Raw genomic sequence first — 20,254 nt, forward strand, 5'->3', positions numbered from 1 at the left:
AATCGTAAAAACTTCGTCGCACAAACTGAATACACAACGCCGCATACGAAAAACTAATAAAACCCTAAACGCTCCACCGGGATTTTCGGGAACTGTTTAAGGCGTTTTTTTATTTCGCGACAAAACAAGCCGACAATTCGTATTCGATACTTAAAACACCTCGCAAATTGTCTGGAAAAGCAACTCGTGGGAGAATTGTGAAGCTATTTGTCTTTTTTTTTTAATTTGGCGACTTCGTCGTTTTAATATAAAGTCGCCTGGTAAGGGTAGAATAAATTTGTCTATATATGTGTATGTAGATATTATATTATTTTATGAAAACATTTTATTGTTATAATGGGAATTCAAATAACAGTAGATGTTTATATATTTTTAAAATGTAATCGAATGTTTTGTTGATTTGAGTGTATGTCAAATGGCCATGAACAACACTTAAATAACTATCTATTTTCAATTTATATTATGCAACAGATCCCTAAAAATTAATTCACAGCAAGTAACTCAAAATGAAATCTATGCGATTTTACTACTGGCAAAGTTGATAATAAAATTACAAAGTTAATAACTGTGGATATTAGTAAAATACCAAATACAGTATACGTTGGTTTTAGTCGTAAATATATTCAATCTATTATTGGAAAAAAATCAGTAATAGTTGTGATATTAAGAGATTGAAAAGTTATCTTTCGGGCAAATTGCCAACAAAGCCGGTAAATATCCAAAAACAGCGGAACTAATCAAAACAAATTGAAACGGCACGTTTGAACTTTTTTCCCCGCAAATGTTCTCGGATTTTCCTTCGCCAATAAAAAGCGGAAACCGGCGCTAAAGCCAAAAAGAACAGACAAAAAAACAGTTTCCTGACGGCTGTTCCTTTTTTAATTTATCGACCAATTTACTCTGAAACCACGCTACAAATCCGCAAGTCTGGAGGAAATTTTACTGAAGCAGGAAATGAAAATCGATATTTTTGAAGCAAATTATTGGGATCGTACGTTTTTTATCTTGAACTTTATTAAAATGCTCGCCAACCAATGAAAGTGAATAAATATTTTTCCTATAAAATATATAACGTCTGCTGACAATGATAGGTTGTTTAATAAACTTTGTATTTGATAAGATATTACAGTTGTGATCATTCATTTGATAACATTCTTGTTCAATTATTTTATTTAGATTAGAATTTTGTTATAGGTCAAGGACAAAAGGATGTGGCAATATTGCACCGTTTTAACGTCATAAGTTGAGATGACGTATATCACGCCAACTTTAGATAGTACAATAAAAAAATATACTCAAATGTGATTGAACAATTTAAAGAATCACTTCACAGTTATAATTAACACTTGGATTGCTGATTCTGTATCAGAATAAGACACTTCTGGATCCCTTACTTCAACATTTCTGTGCTTTAATTTATTATCATTTGATTGGAAATTGTTCGTAGATTACCGCGGAATATTCATTTTTAAATCTTCTAATGAACGAGTGAATCGGTGAATTAAAACGCCAATTATTATCAGATAATGCTTGTTCACAAGATTTGGCTACCTTTATGTTTAGTCTGCTCATAGATACGAGGAAAATTATGTAGATATTCTTCATAATCCTCCCTAAAGGGTGTTAAAATTTCATTGAAAGCCAGTCTCTATTACACTATTAGACAGTTATTGTTCATTTTGGTGATCATTATGATTAACTATGTTTTGAATGAGTTACGCCATTATTTCATACTTATTTTAAATAAATTGGCATATTAAAAGATTGATACTTATATTAAACTATTATTGATACTATGCAATCAAAATATTTTTTTAAAAATATTTTTAATATAATTTTTTTAACTGATATTTTTTATAAGAGAACTCGACAATTTTCACAATTGTTTTAAAATAAAAATAAGTTTATATGGACACTTACACAACTACAGTTAGATAAGAAACTAATGGACAATTAGACCTACTCTACCGACATTCATATTAATCCTTTAAGTCCTGATTAGGAAAATGGTAAAGTACTTTTTGAAAATGTCCTTTAATGTGTATTGGTAAATATTTTGACAAATCTTATAGTAATGTTGGCTTAATATTTTAAACCGAAATTGAACCGTATAAACTTTATTCCAGTCAGAGGTTGTTTCAGTTTCGAAAATCGAATATAAATAGTAATAGAGGTCCCGAGATGTACCATATAACCATCAAATATATTTGTATATAATACATTAAGAATTATGTATAAAGAAACTTTAACTAAAATTTGTTTAGCCCGTCAAGATTTATTTAAAACAACCATGGGAAATAACGTTTTAAATCCAATAAATGGGAACTTCTGTAATACTACTATAATTTGTGTGACTGGGTGATCCAAAAATAATTCACTGAAAACATGTAATATTGCATAATGAAAAAAATTAAAAGTTTTAATATAATAAAAGGCATACTTCTTTATCTTGGCCTATTGAGAAAGGTGACAGAATTTATTAAATCAAGAATTACATATCCAATATTTTCTTTGGTATTTAATAACTATCTAGTCGTAATTTAAAAATAAGCTAAAAATATAATAGTAATCTATATCAATATATAATATCCAACGAATATGGTACAGAGAAAGAGTTAAGTTTTATCCAGTATTTTTTAGTGAAATTTACTTTATAATTTGTTGAAAAATGTCAATCAGTTTACCCCTATCAAAGGTTTATTAGATCTTTTGGCTTTTCTGTAATAAGAGAGCCCGGTATCATTTTGCCGAATATTCCACTGTTGTCACTTAGAGCATGGTTTCGCCATGTCCTGTGATAAGTGACTTCTTCATCAATATTTCAAATGAAATCACTCGATTTCAATTAACGCAGCCTATTTAGGTGATTTTTTTTTCTTAAAAACTAGAACCATGCAATATTGCAGGCTTATTGAGATCTTTTTTTCTTCCATATTGCCTACATCTACAATTCTCTACTGTCAATTCTTAATATCAAATGGTATATTAATATATTTCACTGAGTTTAAATAAAAATTTTCTCTCCAACTTTTGTAAACGTAGTAAAACTAAAATGCCATCTTGTGATTATTGTTAAACCACAGGCATGGAAAAATTTATTAACCTTTTTTTTCTTTTATCAATTCTTGTAATATAAATGTGCATAAACTGCAAGATGTATTTCGAAACCATAATCATCCCGCTCATCTAACTTTTTCACCAAAATGCCAATTAGAGAAGAAAGATGGAAGTCAGGGAGGAAACATTAATTTGTATTTCTACGAGAAAAAAAGTGCTAGACTATGCATTCGCATTTAACAGATGGAAATACTTGTGAATAGGTTTTTAACTTCGAAACCTTTTGATCACTGGATAGTGTACCCAACATTATATAACAGTATTGCATACCTTATATGATTAAAAACAACGAAACATCCTTTTTAAGCTAATGGATTTCGTTACTACATATACGCTTTGATAGGAAAATATCGTATTATAAAATTGTGCTCTTTATCCATTATACTGTTTTCGCTAAATCAAATTGTATATATATCAAGTAGTACATTGATGTCGTTTTACAAATTTCAAACAATTGCTAATTAAATTAGTTGAGATGAATAATTCTAGCGTATATCTCTTTATTGATATGAAAATTGAAATTTGTTATTGTAAAAGAGACCAGTACAGCATGTCGTTAAAATCCCGTTGATTAAATAGGTCTCAATCGGTGAAACTCTCTGGTCATCGGGTTTAATTCGGAATTTGAAACGATAATGATATTTGACGTTTACCCGTGGAGCCTTTTCGATTTGTTATCCGTTGCCGGAAGCAATTTTTATCGGGAAAATGCGGAAAAACGACGACGGAAATAATTACGACAAATTGGGAAAGATTGATCAATCGTCCATTTTTTTGCCCGCTCGAAATACGTTCGGATTTTATTTCATCCTATTTAGGAGATGAATTAAAAAACGTGGAGCGGATTCGATGGGTAGAAAATCAAGAAACAAAATAACGGGTTCTCTGCGCTCTTTAATTACTTTAGAGTTTACTAATTAGTCATCGGATTTCCCGATGTTAATTAAAATAAACTTTAACGATCATGGCCAATTGTTTCTTTTTTAATTAAAAAGTTGATTACTATCAGTTCACATAGCTAACTGCTAGTCGATTTTTGTCATATGCTTATAGTTTATACAGCAATATGCTAATCGACAATTCATAAGAAACACAAATAGCTCTCTCGTTCAGAACAAGACGACACCAGTAAGTTATGGTTAAATTACACAGAAACACAAAAATACTGAGACCTATATATGATGTATGGCACTGAAAATATACTAGTGGTCGCCCTATGTTCCAAATTCGACCACAACGTATTATATTAATCATATTTATCTCATAATAGAGTAAAAGAGCTAATTTAAAAATTATACATTTAAATTTGTTTACACAGTATTTTCAATATAAGATCAGAAATATATTTGATATTTAATTATATTTCAAAAATATATTTTATATATTTGATTAGGTGGCTGTATATTAAAACATATTAAAATATAGACAAACTATCTCTAGAATTAACATTCACTAAAAATGTTCAAATTTCATTAAATGAAATCTAATTTCCATTAACTTTAAATAATCAACAAATTCAATAAGTGTTAATAAGTGATTACTACTACCCCAGTGAACATTATAACAAAGTATCATAAGTAAAATATCATTATTTTCAGAACTGTAACAACATCAGAGCATCAAATATAAGTATACATTATTTCTTTTTCATTTTTATGTTATAAAGATATATATTGCATAATAAATGAAATAATACATGTTTGTATATTAAAACAGAGAATATATGACTAAAACTATTTAGAAATTGATGTTTGACTTTAGCAAGTATATCAAAATAATAAGGAACACAATTAGGTAATAATTTTTTACAATTTAGGAATGTATACTAATGGAATGTATTTACAATCCATTAGTATACATTATATAATATCATTAGATGAACTATTATATGGAATTTTCAAATGTCTATGAAGTAAATTGTCAAAATAATTGATACAAAGTTCAAATAATAATCAACACCTTAATATTGATCAGTGCTTTACTGTTGATAATTAAAAAAATTATTCCTATATTCATTTTAACTTCTGTATATTTTTATTACTTCATTTATGTATTCATATAATCTTTCAGAAGTTAATAGCACTAAGATTTAGAGAAAAATCTTAATAACATTTAGAATTACCTGTATGCAGAACCATATCAATTACTATTAGTTCTTAAGCAAAACAATTTTTCTTAGATGTTCCCTGTTCATCTCTGATTTCGAAATACTAAATATATTTTAAAAATAGGCGACAGACTGTTCTTGTTATTATCGAATTTTGTTAATCTATATTGAGATGAAATTTTCGCATATGTCGGATTTTTTGTCACACCTTTGGATAAAGCTAAGTTTCTCTTCAAAAAATGTAAAATATAAATTTACGCCATCGTAGAGAGTATTCTTAATCGTAAAAATTCGGAGACATGGCTCCCAGTTATACATTTCTGCACGCAGCTTAAGGCGAATTTTGAAAACTGATTTGAAAATGTTCTCGTACAAAATTCAATTACCTTAAAAGTTGCTACTGATAGATCAACGAGTTGAGTACAGAAATGCAATCCTAAGGCTGTCTGGTGAAATTGAAGATTTTTCATCTAAATTGATAATGAGCTAATTACGAAACCCATTTTCTTCTCAGTAGCCACGAAAATAAACAGAACAGTCGGTTTTGGGAACACAGAATCCTCAATTAATTCATAAAACATAATTGTATCCACGAAAAACAACAGTATGGTGTGGTTTTCAAGCTGGAAACAGCATAACAACCAGTTACTGTTACTGCTGAACGGTACCCAGGCATGATTCGAATTTTATTCAACCTTTTTAGTACCTGAAATGGAAGAGCAAGGACTAAAAGACATGTGGTTTCAGCAAGATGGGGCCACAGCATATACAGCTCGTTCAAGATTTCATTTACTGAATGACGTTTTTCCACGAAGACTAACTTTGCGAAGTTGCGATTTAGCATGGTCAGCCAGATCTCCGGATTTAACAGCATCAGAGTTTTTCTTATGGAGTTTTTTAAAATCAAAAGTTTATGTGAATAAGCCCCAAACGATCCAACATCCTAATGACAATATTCGTTACAAAATTGAAGAAATTCAGCCTCACATGTTGCAGTATATCATGAATAATGCCTTAAAAGAGCCGAAAGTTGCATAGCGAATCGCTCCCACCAATTAACAGATATATTTTTTTAATCATAACAAAAAAAAATGCAAAGACCAAATATACTATTTATGAAAACCAAATTTAATTATCCTGTCTTTGAGTAAAATTATAGTAAATAAAAATGGTAGCGGGCCCACATTGTTTTTTGTGTCACCACCGATTTGACGCCTGTTCCTGCTATATACTATATATATATATATATATATATATATATATATATATATATATATATATATATATGAATTGATATGTATGTTTTGAAAATGATGGCTAAATCAATGTGTACGAAATAGTTGATATGACAGATTGATTTATATCCCATGGTACATAGTTTTCATGTTATAACGGCTTTTGATAATAATCTCGCAATTGTGTGATTACCAAACAAAGAGTCTTTATATAGATTTAAGGTTAGATACATTCTTCAGCTGTTTTAATGTGGTGATCTGTTGTGTGTTATAAGCATTTCTTTAAATTAAAATGCAAACCAATCCACAGTATTTTTAGAGTTTTGAGGAATCTTATTCTTAAAATAAATTGGTTAATTAAAGTGAAAGTTGTTTTCACCGTTACATTAATCAAAATTTAGGTAGTTTTGACTGAACCATGGATAAAATGTATAGGGAAACACTTAGAAACTAATTTAGAATTGAAATGAAATTAGTAGGTTTGATGGCTTCAGTTAAGCCTACAGGATGGTTCTTTTGCCAGGACAATCATGGGCTCAAATCTCAGTGCAGCATAGTTGTAAAGTTATTATGTTCGACAAGAGTATAAAATCCTATTAGAGAACACCATCCCGATCCTATCTCACGCCAGTAACCAGGTTGGGTGAAGGATCGGATACATTCTGGGATGGTCACTCATGTTAAACAGCAGATTTAGTCACTAAGGAATTGACTTCGTTTTCCCATTTATTTTCAATTATTTCGTCATCATATATATTCGTAATCAGAAGTAGAAATTTAAAGAAGCATCGTTGGTATTATCGTAGAACTACAGAGGTCGGATGGGACGATGTATCGTAGGGTCAGTTGGGCATATTTACTGTTAAAAAACGTGAATTTTTATGTGTCTCGCATTTACTATCAATAAACTTCTAACAAGGTCATCCAAACAAAAGTTACTCTTCTCGTTACCGTTCCAATCGAAGCCGAAAAGTTAGTAAAATTGGTATGAGAAACTGATGCCGAAACTTCTTAAACAATCATTTCTGTTTTTGTTTTGGCCCCTTCATCTCGTTATTACGAACTTCCCCCTCAGGATAATTGATATCCCTTCGATGAAATAAAGTTTTTCTATGGGGTAGCAGTCATAGCGTGAATTAAGTACCATACTGCTAAGAGAATATTATTTTTAACTTAAGTACTGCGAAATTTATGGCTGTTTTCGCGTAAACTAAATTGGTTATCGATTTTAGCTTACGAACCAGACGTTCTTAAATTGGGAAATGTCTTTGATTAATACAAAATCGATGTATTAGCGTGATTCATGCATCGAACGGTTTTTCTTTGTCGTTTCCATCGTTTTTCGATGATAAAGGTTGATGATAAAAAAAATTACAGACTTTTTCGAGTCCATCGTTTTTCACCTTCACTTTGTCATGTCGTTTGGCTATCAGTCATTGGGGCATATTTTTTGCCCATAACTTTTTGCTTATATAAATGCTATATAAATTAATTTTATAAAAAAAAACAGTATTTTCTTATTGTAATATTGTATAAAGTTCTAAATGAAACTTTTGTTACAACTTCTACAATGTATTTAGTTATTAGATATATAGATAACATATTATGTTGACAACAACAAAAAATCCCTTATTTTTCACCATACGCATAGCTGTCGGTATTCTAATATCGAAACTCTAATGATGCACATAATTCTCGAAGTTTTGAGATGACTCTTCATCGACCATTGTTTTCAATTGTGTATTACAACACTTTTGTTATTTCTCTAATTTCAATATTAAACAAACTTTTTATGACACATTTTTAGCTAGAGTATGTAGAATATAGCTAGTTAATTTTTTAAGTAAGAACACATTTTTTTTTTTCAAATATCAAACATATTTAGTAAAATTCTAAAAATAATTCTATCGAAAAAATCTATTTTCACAAAATATGCATATTTGTAATAACCGTGTAAATAATAGTGTGATATTTTCAATGGCATTGAAGATAATGAAGTTTATTGCCATTTTTTCATATACTCTTTGTATTTTCTTTTATTTAGTGTATCACAAAAATTAGAAAACATACATTTCTATAGATATATTATAGCTGAATAAAATCAGAGACAAACAAATTTTTCCCTATCCCAGCCAAAACTATGGAAGTAGGATTTTTTAAAAATATATTTATATTTTTAAAAATTGATAATCAAGTATATTTTTTGTAAACTTCCAAATGTTAATGCCGCTTAATAAAGAAGAATAAACACTATGTACTGTTAATTTTTTTTTCTACATAGAAAGTAAGAGTGATTATATGAAGAAAAATAAATGATTTAAAAAAATGTGGTACATGATTTTGAGCTTAAAAGGCACAAGGCAATTATTTGTTTCTGTGAAAAAAACTACTAACATAAAAGCGAAGTGGACTAATTGGTAACAAATATTATAAATTCTAATTCATGCTGCATGCTTCTGCATTCATTCTAATTCAATAATATAGAATAACTTCATAGAACACTTCAAATCAAAATATGCTGTATTAAATATTTTCTAACGTTTTCCTCCCGTATTTCTGACAATATGGCGATACCCTGTCTAAAGAACGATGTTCGCTTTGCTGCAGTCCCATCATCGATCTATTTTAGTTCTTCATTCAAGGTGCAGCACATCTTTCACAACTCTTGGAGCATGTGGTCGAGTGTTGCTGTTTCTTTTTTAGCAACAATTTGTCATTCGGTTTGTTCAACTGAAGTCATTAAATATTTACAGTATCAGTTTCATTCGGGCCAGTAGTTCATAATACACTACACCTTATTACTTTAAGGCCATAAACGTTATCCACATAAGCCATATAAGTTATTTGATCGTTTGAGCTAGGTTTTTATCTAATAAGATTGCAATTCATTCATGTGGGCCAACACTAGTAAGTTTAAAAATTACAACTTGCTTCGTCCGTCATTTGCTTCGCACAGGATTTCATAATTTTTTTTTTCGATATGTTTTTACTTGTCCCGAAAAAAAAAACGATTAATAATGTTAAGGTTAAGAAGCACCTTACCTTTTATGAATATGCCTATAAATAAAATCGTTTCTTAGAATTTTATTTTAGAGTGTTACTAGAGAGATAGTAAAAACTAGTTGCTAACGTTAGACAATATTTTTAAAATTAGCAAGCACAGTAACTTGCAATAATACAGAACGCCTTTAAATACATTATAAATGATATATGAAGTGTTCTATTTTTCATTATGACCGAAATTGCCGAAAGATACCGATACATTGGATCAGGCGCTTCGCATGTGTTGACAATGATGCACGATCTTCAATCTGTTTCGCGGAAATTTGCGATTTTTTTGTCGTTAAGGAAAAATTGAAACCCATTTCGCCAAAAACACCAGCCACTCTTTATCAAACTTTGCTCCGGCACAAACGTTGAGCTAAATTGCCCAATAAATTAAAAATGGAAAACCGGCGGCAAATGTTTAATAGTTCTTCTTCGGGCGAACACACATGGGCTGCTTCGTTTTTCTACGAGAAATAAATTTTGATCCCATATGCGAGAACTTCGCCGATACAATGTTAAAAAGTTTAAAATCGAGAGAATTACAATGACTTTTTTAAATATTTTGTCATCCTCGTAAAACTAATGGATATGGTAGCAGTTTAGTCTTGTAGATGGCGATAAACGATGTTATATCCTTACGTCGTTTATTATAATTAGACCCTTATGTCGCTCATTAAGATTTTATAATATAGAGAATGAAAAAAAAATGGATGGAATAATGTTCCCCCCTAATGGGAAATTTTCATGCAAGAACTTTTTGATATAGTCATTCGGTGTTTTTATATATTCCCTATATAAACCAGTATGGCTGATGTATTGCTAATAAACAAAAAATGATGTGAGTAAAATCTACGAATGCCTCTTTCTCATTGCTATTTTAATGCGTAGATAATAAGGCCAGCAACTCGCAGTTCTCCTTTCTTTTTTTGTTTTTTTATGTTTTAAAGTCTCCTTTTTACCAACAAGGGTTTATCTGGACTGGGCCTAGAGTTTAACGTGGGTTCCGAACTACGGTCGTCGGCATTAAGCCTACCGATTGGCCGGTGATCAACTTAGAGACCATACCAGAAGACATCCGGTCTTACCCAGCCTGGCTACTGGCGTGACTGGGATGGTTATTCCGTACCAGATTTTCCACTGTTACCTATAAGGACATTTACAATTACAATCACAACCGCAAAGTACATCCATGCCCAAGTAGGATTGGAACTCGCGACAATCGCAACAGTATTAGGGCCGTTCTGTCGCTTTGACAACTACGCCAACGAAGCCGTTTTCCTCCGTTTAATTTCCTGTGTTTTGATAGACATCATGTAATATATACCCAGAACATACTTCGGGTTCCCTCTTTATCAACCCTTTAAAAATTGATAAAAAATGTTTTGCATAAGACCGATTGATGTTGGACGTGCCAAATGTATATATCGGTGGTGATTTGCTGTTTCTAGTATTAATTAGACAAGAAGTAAATATACAAAGCAACCAAACAAAATCAATTTTAGTTCTATTTTTTTGATAATGCTGAGCAGGAACCTTAGCCAGTAAAATAGATAAAACAGTGCAAAATGCGCAATGTCCATAAATGACATCATAATATTATAAGTAATTTAAGATAGATTAGACCTGAAACTTAAGATATACAACACTCTGATCAATCTTATCTTAGCTTTATTCTTATCTCACTCAATTTCAGTATGACATGTAGGCAAAGGAATAACTGATATAGGAATAACATATATCTCAATCCCTATAACCTATAATCCATATAATCAATTGTTTTTTTTAAGTCAGAATATTCATCTTTTTAATCCTGAAGAGTCTCGTGAAAGTATATGATGTTAATATCTGTATTTTTGGGAGCATTTGTTATTTATTATATAAGGTTTCTCTACCAAATTTTTTGGAAGGCTTGTCTTGCATAAGAAACACGGATAAGGTATAAGAAAAGCGCAGAGAACAATCAATCCTATCTATTATTTTGCGGACCTGGCAGATTAGCCAGTGTTTTGTCCTACTTCGATCTCTTAAGTAATATTTTTCCAAAAAGTTTGCAGGCAATGGTTAGTAGATAAATAGGCCGATAATATTTAATCATTTAATTGTTTAGTAGACTTTAGTATTATGATCACTTTTTTGATTTTGTAATGTGAAGTTAAATATTTTATTCTAAGAGCTGAGTTAAATTGGTAGGTGAGGTTTATTGTGCCTTTTTTTAGACAATAGCCTTTTTAGACGTGATTAGATTAAATCCCAGCGCCTTTCTGGGTTCAAATTAATTTTTCTTTTCATTCTTTTATTTTATTTATTTTCTAGTAGTATTTTTTTATTCTAATTAAACTTAAACACAGCATTTATTATAAAATCTTACCAGAAGAAATAGCTAGAAACATCCATCCAAAATAATTAAAATTATCATAGTAAATCAAAATAATCTATAGTAAAGGTTAATTGATCTTTTAGATAATGAATAATTACCGTTATTATTACATTCTACTGCTTTGTTGAGTTCTCCAAATATTGAAATTAAAGAATGTTCAGTTGTTCATCTATCACACTGGCCATATACGAAGCACCAATAAAACTTTATAAGCTTTAAAATGTAGCCACACAAAAGTAAATTGGCTCATGTTTATAAATTAAATTATAAAATATAATTATAAAGAAAGTGTTGTTCACTCAGGTCTCTATGGTATTAATATTATTAACATTCGGTTCAAACACACCGAATGCAATCAGCGGTTTTTCATGATTGTTTCAAGATTCAACTTTCAAATTGCTAATGAAATTTTATATTAAATTTTTTTATATAGCAAGGTTTTATTCATTAAATATATCAACGTGTACTTAGTTTTAAGTTTGAAAAAAAAATGAAACGAGGAAAGTGGTTTTCTAGCTGAAAAATAACTAGCAGCGATTCTAGAATATATAAATATATGGAGCTGTAATGGTTTTCTGCAGCAACACTTCCGCCTGCAGATTATCTTTCTACGGCAGATAGTATATCTTATCTATCTTCTCTCCTGATCTCTCGCCAAAAGTCGTCCTCTAAGAAATAATTTGGGGAATAAAAAGGGTACATATAGAGTATATATAGATAGATATAGATTATATAGAGGGAGTTATACTAATCCTTTCATATTAAAGTACGGATTTCAGTATATTCATGTACTTTTGTTCCACAAGAAATACATATCAATTTAATTTTAATATTAACAATTAGTGATGTTCCTATGAAAAACTGAAATATTAAAATTGCGTAAATGTTTTATATCTCCTATTGACAAATAAACTGTTCACAAATTCGACAAACAACCTAGTATGACAGTTATAAAATGTCGAATCAACACTTTTTATCGATTGGATACCATCATTATATTCTGACAGTATTTTATAGCTTTCAGCGGCACATTTTTAATCAAGCAGTAAATATAATGTTATTAGTAATAAAATTACGTTTTATTAGATCGTAAACAATATTTTGAGAAAAATGTGCTGTTCTACTTCAGCAAAATAACACCTGATAAAAATAAAGAATAATATTATAGCTTTGATATAAGTAAAGGTCCAGAAGTACTTACAAATAATATAGTTTCAATTGTTTTTCTAGCCTACATAGTTTCATTTTATTTTTGTTACTGTACGAGATAAGTAATCCAACCGTCAGGCAAGATAAGAAGATGGTAGGAATTAATTTTTTCCGGGAAGCAAAGTGCAATTAAACTTACTTTGGGGTGATCTCGAACGGGCACGACCACTCTCACTGCAACTTTGATGGGTTTATCTCTGGTAATGTCGACCATTCTCCTGCTGTCGCCGCTTTTGTTCCCTGAAACAAAGGCACATTAATCCGATTATGTTCCTTGTTCGACGAGGATTTTATTAAAAACGAGTGGTTTTGTTGGAGTTTTACGTACCCCATGCTGATATAACGTCGATAGCCAGACAAGCAATTCATTGAAAATTAAACAATATTGTAAAATATATAAAATTAATTTTCTTCCTTTGTTCGTCATATTACGTTATTTGTTCAATATTCAATTTATAATTACATACACACATAGATGGCACTACTAGAATTAAATCCATAAATTTTTTAGTTAGCCCTAACTCTCAAAAGGTGCGTGTATAAATGTGACAGCTGTCGGATCATTAGTAGTTTGTGAATTATAGCATTTTGAGAGAAACAACTTTTGTTAGTGTGAAAAAAATTTATAGAAGGAATTTCGCGTATTGATAAAATATTGCTTTTTGAAGGGAAAAAATACAGTTGATGCCGAGTTTCCGGACAATGTCCCAGGAAAATCAACTATCAGTGATTGATATGCTAAGTTTAGACGTGGCGAAATGAGCACCGAAGACGGTGAATGCAGTGGACGCCCTAAAGAGGTTGTTACCGACGAAAAGTTTTAAAAAATCCACAAAATGATTTTGAATGACAGTAAATTGAAACTGAATGAAATAGCAGACACTCCAAAGATATCAACTGAACGTGTACATCATATCATTTACGAATATTTGGGAATGCGAAAGCTCTGTGTAAAGGGGGTGCCGCGCGAGATCACTTTTGACCACAAACAACGACGAGTTGATGATTCGAAGCAGTGTTTGAAGATGATCCAGCGTAATAAACCCTATTTTTTGCGTCGATATGTGACAATGGATGAAACATGGCTCCATCATTCCACGCCGAAGTCCAATCGACAGTCATCTGAGTGGACTGCACACGATGAGCCCGCTCCAAAGTGTGGGAAAGCGCAATAGTCGACTGGCAAGGTTATGGTGTCTGTATTTGGGATACGCATGGATTATTTTTCATTAACTACCTTGAAAAAGGATAGACCATCAACAGCGACTATAGCGTATTTACCGTTATTGAACCGTTTGAAGGACGAAATTGCCGAAAAACGGCCACATTTGAAGAAAAAGAAAGTGCTGCTTCACCAAGACAATGATGGACAATGAAAAATCCATGAATTGGGCTTCAAATTGCTTCCTCAACCACTGTGTTCTCCAGATCTGGCCCCCAGCAACTATTTCCTGTTCTCAGATCTCAAAAGAATGCTTGCTGGGAAGACATTTTCGTCGAATGAAGAGGTAATCGACAAAATTGAGGACTGTTTTTAAGCAAAGGACAAATCGTACTACAAAAATGGTATTGAAAAGTTGGAGGGTCGCTATATTCAATGTATCACCCTTGAAGGAAATTATGTTGAATAAAAAAATAATTTTACCAAAAAAATTTGTTCTACTATGGTAAGCCAGGGACTTTTAAATTGACTGTTGATTAAAACTAATATGTAATAAAATAAATAAAACTGAACAAATAGTGACAAAATAAACATACACATAGGTTTCTATGCACATCTTCTGAATTTGACATAGTTATTCACTGATCTTCTGAACCCATTCATTTTTATTTATTTCCGCAACATCAGGTTGATTTGTGAGTGAATGAATTTTACCTTCTTCCTTGAGTATTAATATCTGCCGCTTATCTTATGATTATTCCACCGACTTCCCCATCAACCGTACTTAATTGCTAAATTCATCCATTTGCAAATTCGTCAAGATTTTATATATATATATATATATATATATATATATATATATATATATATATATATATATATATATATATATTAAGATTTCCCTTATGGCGAGAAGTTTAATGTTTACAACATATGCCCTATTATCAGTGCCGGATTAACTTGTGAGCTAATTATACAATTATTTAAGGCATTCCGTCTTAAGGGACACCAGAAACAGCGCCAAAAAATGTTTGCTAACACATGAAATGTAAAGCTGTTTGAAAATCCGCGTGTTTTAAATTGAATGGTGTTGACGTTACAAATCGCCTTTTTGTTAAGACTTATACTAGTTTACTTATGAATAGAGAATCCCAAATGCTTGCCGATTGCTTAGGGCGTCAAGTAGTCTTAATCTGGCACTGTCTATTCTTGCACACATGTACTCAATTATCTCTCATGACGGTGTTTTACACTTTCACGATTTATTTATTTTCACACGATTTATATAGTTTTAATTTCACCATTTTCACCAACATTATAGTAAAGTGCTCAAAATACGCGCTATAGTGATTTTATAAACTAAACATCATGTAGTAAACCATTATATACCTCCCATGGACAGTAATTTTTAAACTGCAATCTGTCATCTATGAAACGAACGAACTCTTTCTAGATGCTAGAATTTCTTTTTTTTCAATGCAGTAATTCCAGATAGGTTAACATATATTTTCAATCTATTTTCATGCAATCGTCTCTCTAAAATTCTGCTTTTGACACCTTCGTTATTACGTTAATATACAATATCAGTACAAATTGCAAGGAATTTGATATCGAACCCTGCGATACTGCATAGAGTAACGTCTCTCTCGGGCCAGCTTCTGCTCAATTTTTTAACTACAACTTTCCTTTTTTTATCCTGCTCTTGCCCTTTGTTTACCGTTTTATCTTTATCATTCTTTTCACAAGCTCCTTTAAAATCCGTAAAAAACATTTTAACCGTTTTCTTGTCATCGTACTTGACATCGTCTACTACTTGTGATTTCTACTCCTCTCGCATCAAATACTTTTTTAAATTTCTCTGCAGTTATATTATTCTTATATCTGATTATTGAATTGATTATTTAAGATAATTGATTTATTAAATTTTTTAATTTATTTTATTTGATATGCCATGCCTTGTACTAAACAAAGCAAAAAAAACTGAGCAACGTATCTGTATCAATTTATCAAGCAATTTGGTTAATTTAATTTATCGAACGTATGAACATCCATCTATGTTACAATTTCGTTTCTATTTAATTCTCCCGATTTAGTTTTACTGTTTTAGTTTGAAATGTATTCTGTTATCAGGTTGTTCTGTTTGTCCTTTTGTTTTATGCCTGTACAAAATCAATCAATTTTCTATTTAATATACCTCTTCTTTATTCTCTGTCATGTGTTGATTCACATTTAATAATTATATGCGATTGCTATTATTGAATTATTCTGGATTTTCTTTTGAATTTGACAGTAGTATTTATTTCAAGTTAAACTATTTCTTTAATTGTTAAAATTAATTATTTCTGGTATTAGGATAGATATTTAATATTAATGTGTTTTTACTTTAGAATGTATTCAACATTATTATTGATCTAAAATAAAATGATCCTCATGGGGCTTAAGAGAGAAGTTATTATTAGATATAAACAAAATTTATGCGGCGATTTTATTAACTGGCCTGTTCACAATTAGTGATTATTCGATAATAGCACAAATAACACACATTCTTCCTGTAATATCTAAATACATTCTCCTAAATATAAAGCTATAATTTATTTATTGTCTTACCAACGTTCAGTAGATTTTCCAGTACCGTTATGTTACAGAATTAATAGTCTTGAGGAAATATCTTGTCTTTGATAACACACTTAAATTAAATTCACAAACACTGGCAAATATTTAGATTTGTTTAAAATGTGTTTGGATAGAAAGGTAAAAATTATTTTTGATGAAATAGGTTTTACAAAATATATTAAGTTTATTAAAATGCACCATGCATGAACTATATAATTTAGCTAAATTATTCAGATTGAAAATTGATGTTAGTGCCGAGGATAGTGATAGATATTTTGACTCGGAAGTCTCGAATGGCGGTAATACAATAGGAGGTACTCAAAAGTATATAAAAGGGACCAAAAACAAGGTAGATTAACGAGATTATACAGTTTAGCGAATCAAATTGGGGTGAAAGGCAGAGGATTCCCTAATATATGTTAATTTTGGTAGTTTAATCTATCTGAAATTTTCTTAATAGAAATTAAGCTTTAACGTTTTAAAGGATATTTCTGGTTTATACTTTTGGTTGAGCATATTATATATATATATATATATATATATATATATATATATATATATATCAACCCCTCAGCAAGAGTTTTTAGCAAATCTAATCACAAGCTTGTTGTCCGAACGGTCTTCGATATTAATCCTACTGACTGACGCATGACCAACTTAGAGACCACTCCAGAAGACACCCCTGCTTATCTAGCTTGATTACTGGCCTAATGACAATACTTGTTGGTTCTTGCATTCTTTACATTTGCCTTTGAACAATAACTAACATTACATACATGTCTCTACAAGATTCGAATCTGTGATTATCGCAGCAATATGTGATTAGTTACTGACAATCGTCTTAACTTCTGCTTCTATCAAGCCGCCTAATAGAAAATTCTTTTATCTCCTAAAGATGTTTTTATTTGTTATGTTAAAAATAAATCAAAACCGGTATTAGAAAGCATTCCAAAACATTTCATACTTAAAGAATCTTTATACTTTGTGAATGCTGGGCTCAGTTTAGTTTGAACTCGTGTCGAATATAGGTATCAGCGAAGAGATAACATGATGTTTTCAGTTTTTCTTGGACAAAAGTGAAAACGTAATATTATCGACTCCGTTCCGGTATTTTCGTTGTCAAAAATACATGCTTTAGAAGGACAATTGTCGAAAACGTAGACAAAATAAAAAAAAGTATTCGAAATGATTTAAACCAAATAACTTCATGGACCGAGTTTCCACCTGTGAATCGTTTATAAATTCGAACAAAATTGATCCATTTGTGAAGCGGTGATTGGCGATAAAATGTGAAATTGCATAATCCGCCATAACTGATGACTAAGTCAAAGTTAACAGCCTAGAAGGTTTTGATGTACATTTGGTGGGATTGGCAAGAAATTGCTTCCAAGCCAAACCAAATTCTTAATTCGAACTTGAACTATAAACGATAGGACCGTCCGAAGGAAACAATTGGCCAAAAGCGGCTAAATTCGGGCTCTAGGGAAGTAGTTTCGGTTATAGCTTGTGAAAATCTTCTGTCCCAGCATGTTTGATAATAGAGATAAAGGCTCCCGAGAAAGGCATAATGGAATTATCTTGGAAATAGCAACAGCTCAAATGTATTGAATTTCAATATAAAAAAAGTATTTCCATATACCTTTAAATCCAATATTCAATCAATCAACAAAAACAAGTTCTAGACATTTTAAGTTGACTTATGCTCTGTTAGTTAAGTTGCCTTGGTATTCGTAATCCTGTTAGAAACTGACCAAATTTTTTTCTCGATAATCTATGTATAATTTATACTAATATGTAAAACATGCCCGTGTTCCATTGTAATGTTTTGTTGTTTTTTACAATTTTTTTTTAATATAACAACTTTATTAGATACGCTTAATACAATCTTAATTTACAATTAATTTATTACTACTTTTCCTATATACTTGGAATAATTCACAAGCAAGACGAGTGCGATAAAATATATCAATATGTATTCCTCAATTATTAAATTATAAAAACTTGTAGCTATAGTTTACACTAAAGGTATACACTTTATATAAGTTCGTATGGTTTTGTTCGCTTCAATCTCCTGACATCCTGCGCGCTGCCCAGCAGTTTAGTAATCTTCTTCTTAGTAATCTAATCTTCTTTCGTGTGTCAGGGCGAAATCTTGGATAACTTCGCAAATCCATTTGATTTCCAGGTCATCGTGCAGTTCTTTGTGCGTTACGTAGCGATAGGCATTGGTAATCAATCGAAGAACCTTGTTTTGACAGCGTTGTATGACCAGTTGATTTGAATTTTTAGTGCAACCCCATATTTGCAGGTCCAAATTGGCTTTATAATGTATTACAGATCAACCTCTTTGCTTTTTAGATCAAGTTGAGAGTATCTTCCGACTAATCAGTATAGTTGTTTTATTTTGATTCTAATGTGTTTTGCTTTTTGTCCAACGTGATGTTTCCAATTAAATCTACCGTCAAGATCGATTCCAAGGTATTTAGCTGATTCTGCTTGAAGAATCGGGCATCCATTGAGTGATATAATTAAGTTTTTATGATTTCGCCGCAATGCAAAATTAACGTGAACAGATTTTGAGCTATTAAGTTGAATTTTCCAACCTTAGAAACATATCTTTTGCCATAATAGTTGTGTCGTCAGCAAAGGTTCCAAGTAGAGTTTCTTTTGTTATTGGAATGTCAGCAGTGTAGAGCAGATACAGGAGAGCTCCTAAGACGCTACCTTGTGGAACTCCAGCCAAAATAGTTTTAAATGCCCAGAACGCCATTTCGTGCGATACTCTAAATTTTCTTCCGAAAAGATATAACTCCAGCAATTGACAATAGTTACGCGGTAACAATTTGCTCATCTTACAGATTAATCCCAAACCCGATCAAAAGCTTATTTTTTTATAAATGTATATTAATAAATTTCTTTAATTATTTAATTACTCAATTTGGGTTCCTCTATTACTTTTTATTATTATTTGTGTATTAATATTACCAGATACTGTTCTTTCAGTGATTCTCCGATTTCATTACTCTAGAATATTATTTATTTTTATTCTGTATTAACGCTGTGACACTGTACCACTCAATTTAATTTCTTTAGCCTGTAATAAAACGGGCTCATCCATTTTCACTTAAATATCAATGAATTAAGGTTGTAAAACCGCTACACCGTATTGTTTACCCTGAACAATTTCATCCTGACGCATTTGCGCATAGCGCCAAGCGATAATTAACTTTCTCTTTCATCACGCAATGTTGAAGGTTTACAGCGTTATAAATTCCTCATAAATAAATCCGCCACAAAGCAAAGCTACGCGCAGAAAAAAAGCGGACGCAAAAAGAAAGCGAGACGACAGGAACAAAAGCGCGCATCACAAGAAATCTTCAGCGATT

At 31.1% G+C, this 20,254-nt stretch overlaps 1 protein-coding gene across 1 annotated transcript in view; it reads right to left on the reverse strand.

Annotated features, from left to right (window-relative positions):
• The window catches only part of LOC143196459 (uncharacterized), a 376,070-nt gene that overhangs the window by 105,604 nt on the left and 250,212 nt on the right, over nucleotides 1-20,254 (reverse strand). The window contains exon 3 of the mRNA XM_076404142.1: nucleotides 13,233-13,333. Within this exon, the coding sequence (XP_076260257.1) occupies nucleotides 13,233-13,333 (101 nt within the window). The remainder of the gene's footprint in view (nucleotides 1-13,232; nucleotides 13,334-20,254) is intronic.

The sequence above is a fragment of the Rhynchophorus ferrugineus genome, unplaced genomic scaffold (genome assembly GCF_030347505.1).
Source record: "Rhynchophorus ferrugineus isolate W39M unplaced genomic scaffold, kcgeb_rfMv2 rfM4, whole genome shotgun sequence".
Lineage (NCBI taxonomy): Eukaryota > Metazoa > Arthropoda > Insecta > Coleoptera > Curculionidae > Rhynchophorus > Rhynchophorus ferrugineus.